This window comes from Peromyscus eremicus, chromosome 1 (assembly GCF_949786415.1).
Source record: "Peromyscus eremicus chromosome 1, PerEre_H2_v1, whole genome shotgun sequence".
Lineage (NCBI taxonomy): Eukaryota > Metazoa > Chordata > Mammalia > Rodentia > Cricetidae > Peromyscus > Peromyscus eremicus.
Window position 1 is genome coordinate 178881095 of NC_081416.1, and position 22969 is coordinate 178904063.

The window sequence follows — 22969 nt, forward strand, 5'->3', positions numbered from 1 at the left end:
TTTTTTGTTCTTCTTCCTCTTCCTCCTCTTCCTTCTAATTCTTCTTCTACTACTACTATCACCACTGTTACTACTACTACTAGTACTACTACTTCACTACTACTAATTCTACTAATTCTTCTTCTTCTTCTACTACTACTACTACTACTACTACTACTACTACTATATAATTCTTTTTCCTCCTCCTCCCCCTCCTCCACTCCTCCTACTCTTTTTCTTCTCTTCCTCTCATTTCCCCATCTCTCTTTTATTTCTTTTAAATATGGGAATATTCTTTTATATCTTGTCATTATAAGCAAATACATTTACTAAGCAATTCAAGGCAACATTCTTCTCATATGTTAGGAGCTGACTTCTTACAGGATGTAGAGCCAATGAAAAGATATAAAGACTGGGATTTCAGAAGAATTTAGAGCTATTATAGAGCTAATGAACCACATTATCTTGATATTAAAGGCTCCTCATTCATAAATGATTAAGAGTCTAATGCAGGAGGTGAGAGGCCCTCATCTACCACAGAAAAAGATTGAGAAGGGCATGTTAACAAAGCAACAGCAATGGGAATGGTTTGAGGATGAGGAAAACTGCCTCCCAGAGAGCCTGTGTCATCATCTAACAGATTCTCTCCACTTCAGATTTTTAGCTTCTCGTCTGGTTTCTCCTTCAAGGAAACATCGCTAAATTCCCTGGAACATTTCATTTTTTAAAACTGCATTGACTTACATGTGCATACAGGCATGTGCACATGCACCACGGCTCATGTGGGAAAGCCAGAGGACAATCTGCAAGAGCCAGTTCTCTCCTACCACGTGGACCCTGGAATCTAACCCTCGTTATCACACTCAGAGGTTAGCCCCTTTTTGAGCCTGTCACTAGTCTTCTTCAAGCATTTCTCACGGACGAAGCATTCAAGCTTCTCCCAGAACGATCTCTGCCTTGCACACCGTCATGTGACCCCACCATAGGAAAATGGAACAAATTCAACTCGCCGTTCTCTTCCAGACCAACTGAAGGCAATGTGGCAAAATTCCAGCCTCCAGATCTGGTCTCCAAAGCCCCACATGATAGATTACTGACAGCCCTTGCTCCAGTTTTTACCTGTGAAGATAAACTAGTTCATTCTCTCCTCTCTTTTCCTCTCTTCTCCTTTCCTCCCCTCCCTCTCCTCTTCTTCCCTCCTCTTTCCTTTCTTCCCCTCACTTCTCCTCCCTCCCTCCCTCCTTATCCCTGTTTCTGTAGCTGTCTCAGTCTGTCTGTCTGTCTGAGTTCTTCTTTCTCTCCTTCCCCTTTCCTTTATTTCTCTTAAGTATATAGACATTTCATTCTATGCCTTGCTATGATAAGCAAATATATTTACTAAATAATCAACTCAGTATTTGTCTCATCATTTACACTCAGTTGGACACTTACCAAGCCAGGTTCTTAGAAGCACGATTTCAGTCAACATCCTCACACATAGGCACATGTGTCTTGGAAAACACCAGACACATTCAACACCTCACTGTTTTCACCAGTAACTTATCCTCAGACAGATCCTATATCTGCACAGAGCTGATCCTTTCTTTTTAGTAGAATCTAGATGGCACCTCATGTAGTTCACAGAGTCCAAGTTCCTTATTAGAAATTGTTCCACTTTCCAAGCCCATCACAGAGATCACAGAGCAAGCCAAATTGCCTTCCAACCTCCACATCCCAGCACGGCACCTGGTACAATAACTGCATCTTATGTGTCCAAGAGAGTTAAAAATCCCAGCAAGGAGATGGGAGGGTCTCCCAATATTCCATCCCTAGCTGAGGACCTAAAGGCAGTTGACGGAAGTGAAGGGAGGAAGAGTCACTTTTCTTGTGTGGCTGTGGGGATTTCCATTTTCAGGTTGCCCATGCCCCATGGATGACCCCAAACAGAACATATGGACAGCACTAATTGAACTTAGTGGGCTACCAAATAAAAAGACAGGATGTTGGGTGGGACAGAAGTGGGAGGTATGTTGTGGAGAGACAGGGTGAGCTGGAGGGAGGGAGTGGAGGATGGATATGACCTAGATGTATTAGCCCCTTAAAACCTCTCTAGGATTACAGTTGCTGGGATGGGGTTGTGGCTCAGTGATGGAGTGCTTGCCTGGTGTGCATACATCCTTAGGTTCAATCCTCAGCATCACACAAAAGAAGGAAAATGTGATTTCTTATCTGAAGTCAAAGCACTAAGCTCTGATATTAGTAACTTGCCTAAAACACAGAGAAGGATGTCTAGAGCTAGGGTCTACAGAGAACTCTTGATATGTGGGTGACAACTCTCCTCTACCCCATGCTTGGTCTGTTTTTTTTTTTCTTTTTAGTTTCTAGGGTTTTTTTCCCAAATGTTTAATATTTTGGCATGGACATATGTGTATTATAGACAACATGAAGCTGAGATTTTTAGTGTCATCAGGTCTCAATTTTAGAGATATTACATAGGACCTGTGCTTTGGTAGACATCAGTTGGATGTAAGTCCAGTCACAGACCCTTACGTAGAGTCAGACACTAAGCCAAATCCAACTATGTCCCATACACATTTTTCCAAGCAATGGGGGGATATAATCAATTATCCTCAAGAATTTATTGGGAGAAAAAAATAAGGGATAGCTACATCAATGACAGCTGTAAAATGCAGACCAATGTGAGTCCTGGAAAAGGATACCTGTTATTTTAGTTCCTATCAAGGATGCCTCAATGCTAAGCATTAACTCTAGGCTGTGGAGCCACCCATGGGCTTCTTGAGCTTGGGTTTGGCTTCTATCTTTAGTGTTTACTACAATCTTAAACAGACGCATTACTAATTAGTTATCAGTGAGACAGTTTTAAAATGAAAGGTGGCGCTGTCATCAACCTGGTGGGACCCTCTTTTCCTCTGAGAAGTCTTCTGCCCTCCTTCTGAGATTCTTCCTCCATTCCTGGCCTTCCATTGCTCTCTTTTTGCCTACTCACATCACCTTCTTCACTTCTGTGCTACCACCCATAACTGAGTGCTTCAAATGCAGTGAGATACTCTTAGAAATGCATTTGAAAGAACTCATTTGTACACACACAGATGGAGGGAGCAGAGCTCTGAAGCCCAGAGATAGAATATTCAGAGAATACCCAGCCTCAAAGTGTTTACTAGTCCTCTCCTCTCCTCTCCTCCCCTCCTTTCATCTTTTCTCATTTCCTTTCTTCCCCTCTCTTCTGCTCCCTCACTCCCTATCTCTGTCTCTGTAGATATCTCAATCAGTCTATCTGAGTTCTTTCTCTCCTTCCCCCTTCCTTTATTTCTCTTAAGTATATAGACATTTCATTCTATGCCTTGCTATGATAAGCAAATATATTTACTAAATAATCAACTCAGTATTTTCTCCTCCTGTGCACTCAGTTGGACACTTAGCAAGCCAGATTCTTAGAAGTATGGTTTCTGTCAACATCCTCACAAATAGGCATATGTGTCTTGGTAAACACCAGACATATTCAACACCTCACTATTTTCACCAATAATTTATCCTCAGACAAATCTTATATCTTTAATAGTTGTTGTATAAAATGGACAATGTAATGTAGTCATGAAAAACAGGGTCTAAGGGTCACATGGGATATGTGGGAAAATCAACAGTAAAGACATTCTTTGTACAAGGATTTCGGTAATGAAAAGGGTTTTCTGATAGGTCCTCTTGGGTTCTAGGATCAACAACCCTGAATAATATTGTGAGGGCAAGAGTTAAAGCTACTATTTTTTCTAGTTGTGGCAAATCAGAAAATTTTGAGATATTAGAACTGGAGACATGGACAAATGTTTTATCTTGAGGTTACGTACAAAGGAATAAGGATTTGGACCTAATTTTATTTTATTTATTTATTTATTTATTTTTTTATTTTTATTTTTTTTCCGAGACAGGGTTTCTCTGTGTAGCTTTGCTCCTTTTCCTGGAACTCACTTGGTAGCCCAGACTGGCCTCGAACTCACAGAGATCTGCCTGGCTCTGCCTCCCGAGTGCTGGGATTAAAGGCGTGCGCCACCACCGCCCGGCTGGACCTAATTTTAACTCTGAGTATCAACAGATGTTGTTTAAATCCCTTCAATTATTACAGACAAAACTGAGGCAATCTCTCAAGAGAAGGTAGAATATTAACTGATCTACTATCGTCTCTAATTCCACAACCACTTGTCAAAGAAGGATCTGGTGCACAGACAGCAGACCCTGAAGGGTCAGAGATATGGAAGCATGAAAGAACCTGAGTTTTAGCTAAAGGTGCTTGAAAATTTGAAACAGTGTGTCTATGGGAAAACAGTCTACTTAGTACTTTATGCATGTTCTGTCATGTAAAAGCAATCGTTATTCGCTTTGGGGACATCCATGTTGTACATTATGGATGAATTCTTTGAGATGGTAGAACACAGGAGTGAAAAGCAAAGGTTGTGGAGTGTGAGAGACAAGCACAACAGGGTATTTCTCCACTGATAAAATTCTAATATGCAAAAGCCACTTGATTCATCTATGTCAGTTCTGTCTGTCTGTCTGTCTGTCTGTCTTTCCATACATCCTATCTATTTATCATCTATTTACCTACTTACTATTAATCAATCTATCTATCTATCTATCTATCTATCTATCTATCTATCTATCTATCTATCATCTATTTATCATCTCTGCATCATTACTCTGTCCTATCTATCAAATATCCATCTATGCTAATCTCCATCTATCATCTATGTATCTTATAAAAATTTATCTAATCTGTCTATTATCTATTATCTATCTATCTATCTTATAGCTATACAAACACCCATCTTCTAAAACCTATGTATCTATGTATCTCATATCTATTATCTATACATCTACTATATCAATATTATCCATCATTTATTGCTCATGTATGTATGTATCACATATCTTTTTATATATTGAGATAAAACTACTATTCCTGAGGATTAAGCCATTTAGTGTCTCTAAAGTGCTCAGAATCTATAATATGGACCTGATATCTTGTCTACTCTAGAAAAGAAAAACATTTGTTCCTGTTATTCTTTGATTTTACCCACAAAGAATAGCACTGGGTCTTCATACCTGATAGCTGTCAGTAGAGAAGTACTGATCCTTCCTTGCTGATTCTGACTGTGGAGAAGACTCCGATACCTACATAGATTCAGCTTCTGTTTAGAGAAGGAGATGCCAAAGAATGAAACCTTTCAATTTTCCTTGAAAGGAAGTGTTACTTACACACACACACACACACACACACACACATACACAAACACTTTGTCTCTTTTCTGTCTTTAGCTCTTGAAGTTGCTGAGTGGACTGTCCACACTGTGAGAAGGAGTAGGCATGCAAATTTAAGGCAGAACTTTGGACCCCAGAGACTTCTGTGGTCTCCGTGGATTGGGAAAGGATTGCAGAGAAAAGTCTCTCACTGAAGCTCTGCAGAGACTGAAGAGGATGGACAGAGGCCAGGAAACTTCTGAGCCACCTTCCCTTCATGCTAATGGGCATGGAGGGTGTTTTCTCGAATTTCAGGCCCTTCTCTTGGTGATGATGTGTCTGATGTCCATAGAAGAGGAAAATGTAATAGACAGAGGCTGGAAATGCTGCTTATTGAAAGCCTATCTGTCACCTACATCCACAGCATCAGTGTCTAGAGTAGCCAGAGGTGGAAGGAACCAGATGTTCTTTGAAGAGGACACAGTGGAATATTGTTTAGCCTTAAGAAAGAGAGGGGATTCTGACAGATGCTACAACATGGAGGACCTTGAAAGCATTGTATCAAGTGCAATAGTCACAGAAAGACTAGAAGGGGCTGGAGAGATGGCTCAGAGGTCGAAAACACTCAGAAGTTAAAGTTCCAGAGTGCCTGGGTTCAGTTCCCAGAACCCACCCGGTGGTAGCTCCAGTTCTGGTGAATCTGATGCCCTCTTCTGGCTTCTATAGGAATTGCACATATATGGTGTAAAGACATAACAGATAAGCAAACATTCATACATTAAAAAAAAAACAACTAAGAAATCTTTGTCCTCGAAATATCATCAAACCCTAACTGAAATAAACTATTTTTGAGACAATGTTTCTCTGTGTAGCCCTTGATGTCATGGAACTCACTCTGTAGACCAGGCTGGTCTCGAACTCACAGAGATCTACCTGACTCTAACTCCTAAGTGCTGGGATTAAAGGTGTGTACCACCACCACGCAGCAAATTTTTTTCTTTTAAAAATATATTTTTATCTGTTCTTTGAAATTCTATATATGTATTCAATGTATTTTCATCATATCCACGCCCATTTCCTCCCCTCCAACTTCCCCTGCCCCCTCCAACATTTTCACATACTAAAGGTCTAAAAATTATTTGTATTTTCTTTCTCCCCAAAACCACAGTTTATAGCAACCAAAGAAAAACCCATAAGTATATTATAGAACATTTTTCCTAACGTACTGTTTACTCATCCTGTTTTTTCAATATTTTATTTTAGAATATCTTTTGTTTATTCTTTTGACAATTCATAAGTGCACACAATGTATCTTGACCATATCCATCACAACTTCCCCCTTCCACTTCCCCCAGACATGTTCCCCTCTCACCTTTGGTTCCACTCCATTTTATCTTCAAATGCACAGAGTCGAATTTGTGCTGCCTGCGGAAACGTGAATTAATTCTGCCAGCTTGATTCTGTGCAGGTGAACGCACCTCTGCTGAGCTCATGTATGCAACAGCCATGTCGTGTCCTAAAGACAGCGTTTCCCAGCCCTCCTCCCTATCCTTCAGCTTTTACGTTCTTCTCATTGCTTCTTCCATATTCCCTAGCCCTGGATGGTGTGTGTGTGTGTGTGTGTGTGTGTGTGTGTGTGTGTGTGACCTTTTGCCTTTGCATGTAACCTAGAATGCTTGTGCAAAGCCTTCCACACACTTTATCCTTAATCATATAAACACTTGTGACAAAAAGCATATTGACTCCTGATCTCCATCCATCTATTCATGCTATTGACTCCTGATCTCCATACATCTATTCACGCTACGACAGATTATTTTTTTTCTTGTGATGAAATAGGATTCATCTTTTAAAAGTTAAATGGAACATCACACTATTTGAAAAATATTTACTAACTCCTTCTGTCTCTGCCCAAACAGAGCTGAGCTCCTTCTCCAAGCAAGTCACGTGGTGGGTCCATAGTTGACCGTCTTCTGAATGAGGACAGAAAAACATCACAGAGTTGATCTCAACAGATTTGAAACTCAGCTTTTGACCTATATTTCAGAAGCTATACACCTTGACAAATTAAGCTGATTTTAAACCACCCAAATAAATCACTATGACCTTGCCTTTCTCTCAGGATCATTGAGAAGACGAAAATAGTGAGTGTAGATGTCACTCAGCTCAGTATAATTTAGATTATCTGTGGTGATGTGTTGTGTCCCCCAATATACTGTGTCTCCCAATAAAATTTACCTGAGGATCAGAGGACAAGGCTAGCCTAGTAAACACAGGAGTCAGACAATAGCAGCACATACCTTTAATTCTATCACTTGGCAGGCAGGGATCTGTCTGGATCTCTGTGAGTTCAAGGCCACACTGGGAACAGAGCCAGGCACATGTCTTAAATTCCAACACTAGTTAACCATGGAGGTCTGGAGGTCTGTACAGACAGACAGGAAGTGACAGAGCTGGGCAGGAAGAGGAAGTGATGTAGTTGGACAGAGAGAGCAAATCAGATGGCAGAACAGCAAGGCATATAGGCATGGGTAGACAGGAAGTATCTCACATTTGGAAGTTGTGGAGTTAGTGAGGTGAGGTTAGCTGTGGCTGTACCTATTCCTCTGATCTCTCTCAGGCTTTAACTCCTATATCTGGCTCCTTGTTGTTTTTTTTTTTAATTTAATAAGACCATTTAGAAATTCATCTACAATTACCCTCCAATGGGATCATTTTCATTATTACCATTATGCAGGTATGAAGTATAGGCACTTTTGAAAATTAAATTAGCAGAAACATTTCCCATGTTGGCATGAAAACCGACACTGAGTAGGTAGAGTCTCAATAAATACTAGTTGATTTCCATCACAATGTTACAAGATATTGCTTGGTGTAGTAACCACTCTCAGGGTCTTCTGAGGTAGTAGCTATGTTTTGTACAAAAGGGCGTAAGATTAAACAATTATTTAAAAATTGTAGTACTGTGGGGGTTTGAATGATGAAAGTCTCCCATCATCTTGGGCAGTTGAATACTTGGTCCCCAGTTGGCGGCCCTGTTTGGGGAAGTTTAGGTGTGGTCTTTCTGGAGATGTGCCACTGGGAATGGGCTCTGAGGTTTCGAGTGATATTCCCAGCTCATACTTCCTCTGCTTTCTGCTTATGGTTCAAGATGTAAGATGTTAGCTTCCAGCTCCACTCAGCCATCGTGGACCCAGCCCTCTGAAACTATAAGCATAAATAACTCTTTCTTCTAAAGTTGCTTTGACCATGGTGCTTTATCACAGCAACAGAAAAGTAACTATTGTAAGTGTTCAGGATGGACCACAATCTTCTAAACACGATGTTGCACAAACCATCACACCTTCTTTAGGGCTTACTTTATGCTCTGTGGACAGGAAGGAGTGGGCTTGGGGCTCATTGGTCTCTGTGGTGCCTAACACCCAGGGTTGCTGTAGAAGTATAAGGAGGCAGTCCGTGTAAAATACACATACTAGATGATGGTGGTGGTGGTGATGATGTTAAAAGTCAATGTGCACAGTTATTGTAGAGGAATAAAGAGGCAGTCAGTGGGGAAAAAAGAGGTAGTCAGTGTAAAATAGTAGATGGTGATGATGGTGGTGGTGATGATGATGATGATGTTAAAAGTCCATATGCACAGGGTTATTGCAATGGTGCTTTGATACTAGTGCCATGTGTATGAACATCTTTATTTTAACTCGGCCCAGAGCTGTTTTTTAACTGAGACGATTTCACAGAACAAAATCCTTCCATTTCCTATGTAGTGGCAATAATGTTGCCATAGTTACCACAATCACCATTGTCATCCCTATCATCACCATCACTGCCGCCATCACCACCACCACCATCATCATCACTATCATTACCTCTCAAGTACTAGGCTAAAGGTTAGGGCTAAAATCAAGAGTCACATCAAGAGATAGAAAACTCAACCCAAACAGGCTTAAGTAGAAGTGAATTTATTTGTTCACAGAAGGGGACTTTCCATGGGTAGACCAAACTTCAGGTAGGATTGGATGTCATTAGGACCCCATTGCTGTCTCTCCACTAGATCACTCAGTTTTTCTTTTGTTGACTCATTATCAAGCAGGAACTCCTGTTTCTTGCTAACATGTATATGTACATTTTGTTAATATGTATATGTGTGTGTATACATTTATGTAAGGGTATGTGCATCTCTGCAGTTCCCACATTGGCCAGAAGAAGACACTGAATCTGCTGGATCTCCGGGCAAGTGATAGCCAACATGGATGTTGGGAAGGTAATTGGTCCTCCAGAAGAGTAGTGAGTGCTCTTAACTGCTGAGTCTTCTCTGCTAAAGCCCAAATAGTAGCATCTACATCTCCTGCAATCCTATAAATGTGTTGGTTAGTTTTACATCCACTTGACACAAACTAGAGTCATTTGGGAAGAGGGACTCTCAATGGAGAAAATGTCTGCATGAGATTGTAAGTCTGTAGAACATTTTCTTGATTAGTGATTGATATGGGAGGGCCTTGTCCACTGTAGGTGATGGGCTGATGGTCCTGGGTTATATAAGAAAGCAGCTAAGCAAACCATTGGGTGGTCCAAGTAAGCAGTACTCCTCCATGGTCTCTGCTTCAGCTCCTAATTCCAGGTTCATTTCTTCAGTTCCTTCCCTGACTTCCTTCAGTGATGGACTGTGACCTAAGAGTTTTAAAATGAAATAAACATTTTCCTCCTCATGTTACTTTTGGCTATGGTGTTTTATCACAGCAACAGAAACTGTCATTAAGGGGCTGGAGAGATGGTTCAGAGGTTAAAATCGCTGACTGCTCTTCCAGAGGTCCTGAGTTCAATTCCCAGCAACCACATGGTGGCTCACAGCGATCTGTAATGAGATCTGGTGCCCTCTTCTGGCCTGCAGCCATACATGCTGTGTACATAATAAATAAATAAATCTTAAAAAAAAAAACTCATTAAGATGAAGAAAAAAATCTAAGAGAGAAATCTTGAGATCTGGCTTTCTGATGTAGATTTATTAATGTCTGCAATTCCTCAATTACCCCCTGTGAAGGTTAAGTTTTCATATAACTCTTGCCTCTTGACTTTAGATCTTCCCACAGGCTTTCGATTGTCTAATCTAAATAATAGTGTGCATGTGACCAAAATTTTGACAATCCCTTACACAACTGGATCTCCTCTCTTATATTTCAGCTACTGTAAGAAAAGCCATGCCTTACTCAGCTCTTTGGTCTCAAAAGAAGTATGTGGGTCGAATCTTCTTCATTTAAACCATGCTAACATTGATCAACACCCATTTGCATGAGCAAAATTAGCCCTTGTCAAAATACCACGAAGGTAGGTCCAGCCGAGGTTACCCAGCACTCAACCAATTGAAAGTGAATGAGAATAAGTTACAGGCTTTAAGACACTAAATTTGAAAATGATTTGTTACACAACATTCTTTCAGAAGATGCTAGTTAATGCATTATAGTGGGCTTAAAGTGGATTTGTTCGTCCACCTTTATTTAAAATAACCAATGATTGGAGGTGTTGTGCCTTTTCTTGGGTAGGAAAATGGAAGCAGCCATGGGTTCCCTAGAAGAAAGTGAGAGTATTAAGCCACCCTGGGAAAGTGGGCTTCAGCAATTTCTTCACTCTGAAAGGTGGTAGAGGACAGAGTTCACTCATGGAATCTAGACCCTTGCCGTCCACAGCACACACGCCCGAAGGCAGCCTTGACCTCCTTGTTCCGCAGGCTGTAGATGAGAGGGTTGAGCATGGGGGTCACCATGGTATATGACAGGGACACCACTTGCTTGCTCTCAGGAGAGTAGCTGGCCTTGGGGCGCAAGTGGATGACTCCCGTGGTGCCGTAAAACAGAATCACCACGATGAGGTGGGAGGCACAGGTGGACAGGGCCTTGTGGCGCCCAGAGGCTGATGGCATCTGAAGGACAGCAGCCAGAATCATGATGTAGGACGTAGCTATAAGACAGAAAGGAACCATTATGACGAGGACAGTGGCCACAAACACGTTGGCCTCAAAGACTCTGGTGTCTGCGCACACCAGGCTCAGCAGAGGTGCTATGTCACAGAAGAAGTGCCGGATGCCCAGTGGCCCACAGAAGGGGAAGTTAAAGAGCCAGATGGTGAAGACCAAAGCCACTGGTATTCCTGAAAGCCAGCAGGTGGCGGCCAGCAGGTGGCACAGCCTCAAGCTCATGATGGCACCATAATGCAGAGGCCTGCAAATGGCCAGGAAGCGGTCCCAGGCCATGACCGTGAGGAGGAAACACTCGGATGTGACACAGGACAGCACGAGAAGCAACTGCAGGGCACAGCTTGTGGCGAACATCCCGCGTCCAGGCCGCAGCAGGGTCACCAGCAGACGGGGCGCCACGTCCAATGAGAAGCAGATCTCCACCAGCGCCAGCTGGCGCAGGAAGAAGTACATGGGCACACGCAGGCCTGGGTCCAGGCTGGTGAGCATGACGATGAGCGTGTTGCCTAGCAACGTGAGCAGGAAGGCGGCCAGGAAGAGCACTGCAAGCATTGGGCGCAGGGAGGGCACATGTGAGAAGCCCAGCAGCACGAACTCCAGCTCACGTGAGCGGCTCTGATTGGTCCAGGGAGGTGATGCCCAGGAAGGTGGCATGGGCTCAGGACTCAAGGGCAGGGCGTTAAGGACCTGAGAGGAGCCCTATGGAGTACCAGAGGGAGGAGGCGATGAAGTGAGAATTGCAGCCTGTAGGTTCTGTTCTCTATAATCAAAGGCAAGCCTATCCAAAATGCAGATCAAATCCTCTCACCCCCAGGGACTTTCTTCAACACCTCAGTAAGTGTAGAATGAATGAAATGGCCTCATCTGCCCGACCTAACTCCTCCTTATTTCTCTGGTCTATGTTCCATGGATCTCCATCCAGCATATTTGTACCACCTTTACACCATTTACAGGGTCTTTACACCTCTCATTCTCTCTTCTCCAACCACTCTTCCCATGTCAGTTTACAAGCACAGACGTGTGCTGGGTCTTGGCTACATCTCCATACACATTTCCCTCTATTCTTCCAAGAAGTTCCCATGATCCTCAACATTCTTCCCCCAAGCAGCCAGCATGCCCTCCCTAGGGCCTTTGCATATACACAGTTCTGTTCCTTCCATATGTTGGCATCGTTAGACCATTCTCAGTCTCCAGGTCTATATTAAAATATCACCTTCAAGGCGGCCAATATGGCTCAGTGAGTAAAGGAGCTTGCCGCTAAGCCTGAAGACCTGAGTTCAAGCCTCAGTACCATACAGTGGAAGAAGAGACCCAACTCCTGTAAGTTGTTCTCTGACATCTACGTGGCACATGCATTCACCCGCTTCCACATTCCTTCACACACAAATAGATAAACAAGTAACAACTCTGAGAGCACGTACCTCGGTGGCCAGAATAAAACAAGTGACTGCCCCTTCTACTATTTACATTTCCTGATGGTAGTTGCAATGGAACAAATACTAAGTTGAATTTACCTTCTACTCAACCAAGTCTAATTATTCTGTAATCTGTGAGCATCATGGGTCATGCTACCTCATCTGCTGTCCAGGAGATTATTCTCCACTAAATACCATCAAAAAATTGTCTCTCACGTGGGTTTTGTGAAAAATCAATTTTGAGTAGGATATATGGAGTTTCTGGGCCCGGGGAGATAGCTCTGTGTGTAAAGAGCTTGCTACGCAGACAGGAAGACCTGAGTTTAGAAATCCATCACCCAAAAGCAGAGGGCTGCCTCTGTCACCCCAATGTGGCTCACGGGAGATGTGGCGTAGAGGCAGGCAGCTCCTAAGGGCTGCTTGTCAGCCAGAGTCTGACTGAAACAGCGAGTTCCACATTCAGTGACAGACCCTGTCTGAGAAAACAAGGTAGAGGGGTTGGAGCAATGGTGTACTGAGTAAGAGAGCTTGCTGTGTAAGCCTGAGGAGCTGCATTCAAGTCCCTAGCACCCCTGTAAAACCAAGTAGAGCTTAATATGCCTGTAACTGCAGTGTTGGGGAAGCAGAGGCAGGTGCATCATGTGAGCTCCCTTTCCAATGAGTCTGGGTGAAATTGCAAGCTTCTGGCTCACTGAGGGGCCATGTCTTAAAGGAATGAGACAGTGAGTGAAAAAGAAGACAAAAGATCCTCCTCTGGGGCTGGAGAGATGGCTCAGCAGTTAAGAGCACTGACTGCTCTTCCAGAGGTCCTGAGTTCAATTCCCAGCAACTGCATGGTGGCTCACAACCATCTGTAATGAGATCTGGCACCCTCTTCTGGCCTGCTGTCATATATGCTGTATACATAATAAATAAATAAATCTTAAAAAAAAAATCCTCCTCTGGCCTCTGGATGAGTGCTTATGAATACACAACACTCATCCATGTGCATGCTACGTGTACATACCACACCAGAAATTGTTAAAATTAAAAAGTGGAGAACAGTGGGTGAAGACACCAACCCTGACCTCTGGCCTCTACGTTCAAATGCACAGGCAAGCATACCTGTGTACACATGTGTATACACACACACACACACACACACACACACACACACACACACACACACCCCAGAGCTGGGTCACAGTCAAATGTCCAAAGACATGTCGGTGACTTCAAAGCCCTCCTTTATAGACTCCTACTGCATGCAAGATGAAGCTTAATTGTCTCATCATGACATTCTCTTGGGGGGCAGCTCCCAAATCCATCCATCCATCCATCCGTCCATCCATCCTCCATCTATCCATCCACCCATCCATCCATCCATCATCCATCCATCCATTCACCCATCCATCCATCCATCATCCATCCATCCATTCACCCATCCATCCATCCATCATCCATCCATCCATCCACCCATCCATCCATCCATCCATCTATCCATCCATCCATCCTCCATCTATCCATCATCCATCCATCCACCCATCCATCCACCCATCATCCATCCATCCATTCACCCATCCATCCATCCATACAATCCAGAAGGTAACTCACAACACCAGATACTACACCAGGAACTGACCTTGGATCCAAGTTTTAAATGGAAAGGGACCCATTCCTCAACTTCTGATGCTTGAGCAGACAGCGGGGATTCTTAATCAGAAAGGGAAAGGTTGCACAGAAGGATGTCGTAGAATGACATCCTAACACCTGGTCTCCTGTGGAGCTCATAACACATTCTCACAGCAACATTTGTTGCATGCATATCCCTTTGTTTTACTTAACACAATGCCTGGCTCATAGTGGGTGAAGAATTTGTATTTACAAAATGGTTGAACACCTATCTTGTTCATAATTCCACCTCTAGTTTTTACTTCAGTGCCTGGCACAGATAACGGAAAAACAGAAGTACTTATTTTGTTTGTTTGTTTTTCAAGACAGGGTTTCTCTATGTAGCCCTGGCTGCCCTAGAACTTGCTCTGTAGACCAGGCTGGCCTGGAACTCACAGAGATCTACCTGCCTCTGCCTCCCAAGTGCTGAGATCAAAGGCGTGTGTGACCATCGCCTGGCTCACAAGTGTTTCTTTTTTGAACATCTGTGGACAGCCCTTGTTCTCGTGCTCCCTTTCCTTAAAACATCTTTATAATATCCCACATATTCCCACTCTCTCTTCATTCCTGCTGTGTGCTGGCTTCTCACACGCACCTTGGTGGTAAATGCTGTTCCCAGCCGCTTCACATCGGCCTGAAGTTAATTCAGTCTCAGACCACGTGGTGCCTGGCTGTGCATCTCCACATCTAGAAGTGAGTTTTATAGCGAATGAAACCGGGAGATGGTTCAGTGGGTAAGAGTGCTTGCTTTGCAAGTACAAGGCCCTGAGTTCAATCCCCAGTAGCCAGGCGTGGCTGCATGTGCCTGGGAACCCAGCGATGGGAAGGGGAACATAGGCAGATCCTCAGAACTTGCTGCCCGCTAGCCTAGTCAAAAGGGCTGGTTCAGTGACAGACCCTGTCTCAAGGTAATAAGGTGGGGAGAAAGAAGACACTCTACATCAGTGGTTTTCAACCTGTGGGTCGCGACCCTATGGAGGTTGAATTACCCTTTCACAGGTGACACCTAAGACCATCTGCATATCTGACATTTACATTATAATTCATAATAGTAGAGAATTATAGTTATGAAACAGCAATGAAATAATTTTATAGTTGGGGGTCACCACAACATGAGGAACTGTATAAAGGGGCTGCAGCATTGGGAAGGCTGAAATCCACTGCTCTCCTGCTCATGCACAGGCACGTACACTAGCACACTCATGTGCATGTACATTACCCCCACAGAAGTGGGCAGGATCTATCTTAAGGATGCAACAGAGGAGAGTTAAACAGAGATAACCAACATCTTTTCAACTCCAAGAGGAAAGCAATACTCTTAACCAATTTCCAGTGACATGGCAGGTTGAATGTAGATCAGAGCTTCACATTTAAGCTTTTCTATCTACCAGGCTTGGGCTCCCAGGTCTAAAAAGAAAAAAGTAATCTTGTCAAAATGCACTCGGTGCAGTAAGTGGATACCATCTCCATGGCAACCTCCTCAGCACAGGTCATCATCACATTTCACATAATGAGTCTTGTAAGTTCATAACTGGCCATTCTTCTTTTCTCCTTGGCCTCTCCAATCCATTTTTTCAGTGCATTCACTGGAATTATGAGTGAGTACATGTGTGTGTGTGTGTGTGTGTGTGTGAGAGAGAGAGAGAGAGAGAGAGAGAGAGAGAGAGAGAGAGAGAGAGAGCAGAGAGAGAGGTTGAGTGTGTGTGAGAGACTCTGAAGGAGACTGCAGTATTGAGAATCACAGAAAAATCCCTGCACTCCTTCCTCAAGATGCTGCCTTCGTAAATATGCCTTTGGTGGCTGTATTTTTAATTCCTCTTCAACTGGTACCCAAACCACCAAAAGTCTTCATCACCTCTTCAGGGAGACAAGGGATGTCTCAGCTTGTTTGAAGGATTCTATCTAGTCTTACTTATTTGAGCCATATTTGTTGAGCATTTTTCTGTTTTATTTCCCAAAATGGGCAAGGCAACAAGGGCTCTCAACTGAAGAGCGTCTGGTGGCAAAGTTCCTTGAACAGTCCTGGATGTGAGGGGTGCTGCTGGCTGCTATGTAGAAGCAAATATTTCTACAGGGAGATGCACAGAACCAACTCTGGAGGCTACATCTCTGGCTACTGCTGAAGGATTGGATGCGAGGGAAAGGATGGAGAAGAATGAGACCTAACTGCTAGGAGTCTGTCCATAGACACAGGATGATGGCCTTTACTAAGACTGAAAGATTCAAGGATGCTCGAGTTTGGTGCTGAGGTGGGAAGGAAGAAGGAATGGCTTTGGTAAGTTAGGAGAGTCTGAGACTTTCCTGCTGGGTTGTGGAGAAGGCTAACATTAGGTGTTTTCCTCTGTCACATCCACCTTCCTTTCTGAGACAGGGTCTTTCACTGAACTTGGAGCTTGCACTTTCAGCAAGGCTGGCTGGCTGGCCGGCGAGCTCCCAGGATCTGCTTGACTCCACCTCCCCTTGCTTCCCATCTCTGATGTTACAGATAATCCTTATGTGGATTTTGAGAACCCAAAATCAACTCATTATGCTCGGCACCAAGCAGTGTAACCACTGAACTGTTTCCCCTGCCCCTGCCCTATAGAGTCCAGTTTTAAAAGTAAAATTGCAATTGGTTTCAAAGCAGATTTTGTGTCTTTCATGTTTTCATCCATGGGATATTTTCCCCTGTTACTATAACTGACTGGGCAATTGTCTGCCTCATGAGGCTGGCAGATAATATCCAGTCAATTAAATCACATGGGTCACACAGGGAATCCTTCACGTCATCATCCATCCAGTGAAGTGGACAAAACTCCCAACTTGTTTCATGGAGCAACAGTGAGGATGAACTGAATCAATGCATTTAATTCTCTGCCTGTGAGATGGCTCCGTGGGTAAAAGTGCTTTCTGTCAAACTAAATGATCTGAGTTCAGTTACCGGGATCCACATGATGGAAGTTAAAAAAATGACTCCCCAAGTTGGCCTCTGACCCTCACACATGTACTATATAGCCACACACAAATAAACAAGTGCAATAAAAAACTAGAAGAATTCTATGCATGGTCCCAGCACACAACAATCATTTGATAAATGCTATTTTATTATTACTTTACACAGTGAAGCTGCCTTCAGTTTCATTTTTTTAATAAGGAATAGGACATGATGGTGCGTATCTGCAATTCCTGTCCTCAGGAGGTTGAAACAGGCGTAGTATGAGTTCCAAACAACCTGGGATATATACTGAGACCCTGTTTAAATCCCTGCCCCACCCTCAATAATGAAATGGGTGTTTGTAGACAAACTTCAGGTTTGTCTTACTTTTAAAAGTCGATTGTGTTGTGAGATAATTGAGAGAAGGAAAAGACATAAAGGAAAGAAGGAAGAAGGTGAAGAGACAGAAGAAAGACAAGAAGGAGGGTGGTAAGCATGGAAGGAAGGAGTTAGGAAGAAAGGGAGGAAGATGGGAAGGAAGGAAAAGGGAGAGAAATGAGGGGAAGAAGAATGGAAGAGAAGGAAGAAAGCAGGGGAAGAGGGAAAGGGAGAAGGATTAGGGATTAATTGCCTTACAACTATTGAGTATAATGTTTTCCTTGAGATCAGCCATTGTTCTTGATTTTCACATCAGGAAATGAGAAGCTCAGGATGGTCCTTCCCAAACACTCGGGGAATTCCCAATCCCCACCACTACCCACCTGTCACAGTTCTGTTCTGTAAAGTTCTTGGGTGATGACTGAGTCAAGAAACAGAAGCCCGGGGACCTTCTAAACTCACAACCAAAAGCAGAGACACCCGCTCCTCCTACCTTTCCAGTAATGTGTTTAAAGAGACCGTCCCTTATCCTTGAGTAACCACACAGTCCCAAGGAGAACAAAAATGGAGACTCTCCTCCTTGCTCACCTGCAGTCACATCTGGCTGAAAGCAGGTCCCAGGGTTATCAACCTCTGACCAGGGATATGGAGCTGTTTGTTTTCCCTGAGGAGTGTAGACTCCAGGCTCATTACCCATCCTCACTGTGCCCAATGGAGGTCAGGGGCAGGCAGCCTCTTTCTATTCATCCCTCCATCCATGGCACAGGTAGGTTGAGTCACCTCCATGGAGAGAAGGCCTGCTGTTGGCAGGGGTCTGGAGGGACAAATCCCCTCCTACTGTCAAGGTGGGAGTGTTAGCTGCAGAGCTTGCTTTGGGGAAAGTTGATAGAATCAAATCAGCGTCAGAGCAAGCCTTCCAAACAGCTAGGCAGTACTACCATGTCTCAGTACCAAGTGAAGGAAATGCTCATACGAGGGGCTACATGGGCACATGGAAGGATGTGTAAGGAGCACCAAGAGTGACATTGGACATATACATTGATAAGGCCTGGCTATAATGATTCATTCACTCTGCAGGAAAACAATGCAGGCCTCTCTGTATTGAAAAAAAATGAAGATTTCCCAAAATATTTAATTGAGTAAAGGTAGCTCTTTGCAGAGTGATATGATGGGGTAGCTCTCAGGAAAAATGAGGAATATGAAGAGGAGGAAGAAAGGTGGGTCTAAAGTGGAGGAGGAGAAATGAAGGAGGACAAGGAGAGGAAGAGGAGGAAGAAGAGGAAAGAGAAGAAAAGGAAGAGAATGAGGAGGAAGTGGAGAAAAGAAGAAGAGGAGGAGGAGAGGGGAGGAGGCGCATGTGTGGAGGTCAGAGGACAGCCTGCAGAGGTCAGTTTTCCCCTTCCACCATCTTGGTTCTGGGAATCAAACTCAGGTCATCAGACGTGGTGGCAAGCATAGTTTGTTCCCCACCAAGCCACTGCACTGGCCCACAACTAGACATTTCAGACAGCCGAGGTCAAAGCACTTGGACAGATGCTCAGTTAAATGGTGTTTAAACGCTCTCCTTGCCCCGGCAGGATTGACTCTGGAGGACATTATGGCAAGGGAAACCTGCCAGTGACTGGTAAACAAGGGCCCCAGGATCACACCATGAAGACTCGAAAGAGACTGAGTCTACAGAAGCAGAACGGGAAAGTGGGCTTTGCCTGGGTCCACAACATGGGGGAAATAACAAGCTAGAAGGAGTCAGTCAAACTTCAGGACAGAAGATGTGTTCTGTGGGCTTATTGCACAGTGTGGTACAATAGTTGACAATGAAGTACTGTACACTTGAAATGTGCTAAGAGACTCCTATGTCTACACCACGTGTGGTGCACACACATGCACACACCTGCCCAAATGATGATGCATGTGTTAATTCAGTGGTGGCAATCATAATGCGTCGGTATATCAAGTGGTCAAGTTAAACACCTTAAGTCAGTCGGCATCCCAGGAGGCAGCGCTAATTAGACTCTGAGTTTAAAAAGATTAAAAAAAAAAAAGATAAAACAAGGAAGGGCATGCTGAGATGACTGGAGGGAGTGGGAGGGATGGAGCTGGGGGTGGGTATGATCAAGATCCACCGGGTATGTGTGTGAAATTGTTAGAGAATAAATAAAATATATTTCTAAGAGTTATATGCCTTGAGTAAACCAAACTTTTATTGGTCCCTGATACCTCAATAAAACTTGAAGAATAAACTCTATCTCAGGCTCAAAAATGAAGCCTGATTTAACCGAAGATTAAACATGTTTTTAGAACAACTTTAATAGGTTCTTCCTGAAAAGGACCTATAAAGGCATTTACTACACGGTTGAAGTTTAATAATCTCTTTTAAAAAGAATGTGGTGGTATACACCTGTAATTCCAGCACTTGGAAAATAGAGGTAGAAAGATGAGGTGGGTGTTTGAGGTCAGCTTTGGCTACATAGTAAGTTGAGATCTAGCCTGAGCTACATGAGACCTTGTCTTTAAAAAAAAACCAATGACAGGAATACTTTGTCACTGTGGTTTTTTTCAAGAAACCCCCGAGACAAGGTTTCTCTGTCTATCAGTCCTGGCTGACCTGGAACTCACTCTGTACACCAGGCTGGCCTTGAACTCACAGAGATCCACCTGCTTCTACCTCCTGAGTGCTGAGATTAAAGTCGTGAGCCACCACAACCCTGCACAAATACATTTCTTTAAAAGATTCTTTTTTTTTTATTTCATGTGTGTAAGTGCTCTGCCTGTGTGTATGTAAGCGCACCACGCATGTGCAGTGCCTGCAGAAGCCAGAAGAGGGTGCTGGATCCCCTGGAACTAGAGTCACAGACAGTTAGGAGCAGAAAATAAACTCAGGTCCTCTGCAAGAGCAGCTAGTGCTCTTAACTGCTCCAGAACTTTTTATAAAGGATGAGATGATAAATATTTTGGGTGTTGCTGTAGCTACTTCAGTTCTGCTACTGTAGAAAGGCCTCCAGATAAAGCCAGAAAGGAATTAGGGCCTGCATCCAGAAAACTATTTGTGGACACTAGCAGCTGAATATTGTATAATGTCTGTGCATCATAAAATCTTATTTTAATTAAAAAAATATTTATTATATGTGTACATGTGTATGCCTGAGTGTATGTCTGTGCACCATATATATGCGATACCCACAAAGGCCAGAAGAGGGAATCCAGTCCCCTGGAACTGGAGTTAAAAATCATTGTGAACTGCCATATGGACGCTGAGGATTGAACCTGGGTCCTCTGGAAGCCAGTACTCTTAACCACTGGACCCTCTCTACATCCCATGAAAGGTATGTATTATCTTGCATGCACTACTCAATTCTCATTTTATAGAAGAGGTTTGGTTTTTTCTTTTTCTTTCTTTTTTTTTTTTTGGTTTTTCGAGATAGGGTTTCTCTGTGTAGCCTTGCGCCTTTCCTGGAACTCACTCTGTAGACCAGGCTGGCCTTGAACTCACAGAGATCCACCTGCCTCTGCCTCCTGAGTGCTGGGATTAAAGGCGTGGGCCACCACTGCCGGTTGCAGAATAGGTTTGTTGGGGTTTTTTGTTGTTGTTGTTGTTGTTGTTGTTTTTTAATATGTTTAGGAACTAGGGTTCTGTAGGAAATGCCTCAAAAATGCTGGCACGGCCATTTGAAAGCAGTCTACATGTGGTAGGTACTCAATACACATATGCTGAATGGAATCAGGAGTTGTTTCCCTGAGGGAACCATTCTCTCTCTCTCTCTCTCTCTCTCTCTCTCTCTCTCTCTCTCTCTCTCTCTCTCTCTCTCTCTGTGTGTGTGTGTGTGTGTCTGTGTGTGTGTGTGTGTGTGTGTGTGTGTGTGTGTGTGTGGTTTGCTATGAGCTAGGAATGCAACAATAGACGAGAGAGCATCCCTAAGTCTACCCAGAGGGGTGAAATGCATTTACTGAGTAGATGCCAGATTTGTCCAGCTTGTGCTCCATGGACCACATGCAGCCAAGGACCACTGCGGATGCAGGCCAACACAAAACCATAATCCTACTTAACACATTACGAGAGTTGTGGTGCCAGGAGATTGCTCAGCAGGTGAAGTGCCTATCCTGCAGGTATGAGCAGCACTTTAGCCCCAATCGGACTTCAGCACCCCCACAAAAACCCAGTCAGAAAGAAGAGCTCAAAAGTTGAGGAGGATGGAGAGGGAAGTGTGAGGCAGAAATGATGTAAATACATTATTCACGTGTGAAATCCTCAAAAACAAATGAATGTTTAAAAAAAATAACAAGATAAAAGGTCAGATGAAATAGTGCTTGGTGGTAGGGACAAGCAGATCTCTGGAGTGTGCTGATCGAAAACCTAACCAGTCAGTGAGTTTTGGGTTCAGTGTGACACTCAGTCTCAAAAAACAAGGAGGTGAGAGAGGAAGCTGATCTCTGGTCTCCAAACATATGTAAAAAACACAATACACAGACACACAAACATGCACATATATACACACTACGCACATCTACACACATGCAGCATTTTTTTAAACTCTGAAGTTGGGGCTAGGGAGATGGCTCAGTGGTTAAGAGAACCAGTTGCTTTCCCAGGGAACCCAGGTTCAATTCCCAGCACTCACATAGCAACACAGAACTGTCTGTAACTCCAGTTCCAGATGATCTGACACCCTCTTATGGCCTCCATGGGTACTGCATTCACATGATATATATACATACATGCAGGCAAAGTACCCACACATGTAAAGTTTAAAAAGAGCAAAAAGTAGCAGTCCAGTCATCCTTGTTCCACATCTAGTATGAGTACATACCATGTTTGTCTTTCTGAGTCTGGGATACCTCACTCAGGATGATTTTTTCTAGATCCATCCATTTGTCTGCAAACCTCATGATGTCATTGTTTTTCTCTGCTGAGTAGTATTCCATTGTGTATATGTACCACATTTTGTTTATCCATTCTTCAGTTGAAGGGCATCTAGGTTGTTTCCATGTTCTGGCTATTACAAACAATGCTGATATGAACATAGCTGAACAAGTGCTCTTGTGGTGTGGTTGAGCATTCCTTGGATATATGCCCAAGAGTGGTATAGCTGGATCTTGGGGGAGATGGATTCCCAATTTTCTAAGAAAGCACCATATTGATTTCCAAAGTGGTTGTACAAGCTTGCATTCCCACCAGCAGTGGAGGAGAGTTCCCCTAGCTCCACATCCTCTCCAGCATAAGGTGTCTTCAGTGTTTTTGATCTTAGCCATTCTGACAAACATGGTATGTACTCATACTAGATGTGGAACAAGGATGACTGGACTGCTACTCACATCACCAGGGAGGCTACCTGGAAAACAGGACCCCAAGAAAGACACAGGGATCGCCCAATGACAGAGAAATGGAATGAGATCTACATGAACAGCCTGGACATGAGTGGGGGTAGTGAAGGGCGAGGG

At 43.5% G+C, this 22969-nt stretch overlaps 2 protein-coding genes and 1 long non-coding RNA gene across 3 annotated transcripts in view; 2 read left to right on the forward strand and 1 right to left on the reverse strand.

The window, feature by feature from the left end:
- Positions 1-7319, forward strand: part of LOC131926295 (olfactory receptor 10A7-like) — a 59529-nt gene extending 52210 nt beyond the window's left edge. The window contains exon 3 of the mRNA XM_059281641.1: positions 7128-7319. The gene's annotated coding sequence lies outside the window, so the exon portion shown is untranslated. The remainder of the gene's footprint in view (positions 1-7127) is intronic.
- Positions 7320-9033: 1714 nt separating this feature from the next.
- On the forward strand, positions 9034-16825 carry LOC131926353 (uncharacterized). The gene is made up of 4 exons (XR_009383475.1): positions 9034-9214; positions 10387-10530; positions 16210-16516; positions 16613-16825. It is a non-coding gene; the product is annotated as an uncharacterized LOC131926353 (long non-coding RNA).
- Positions 10653-11871, reverse strand: LOC131926345 (olfactory receptor 10A7-like). Its single transcript, XM_059281714.1, has one exon. The coding sequence runs from the start codon at positions 11828-11830 to the stop codon at positions 10856-10858; it is 975 nt and encodes a 324-aa protein (XP_059137697.1). The 5' UTR covers positions 11831-11871; the 3' UTR covers positions 10653-10855.
- Positions 16826-22969: the final 6144 nt, after the last annotated feature.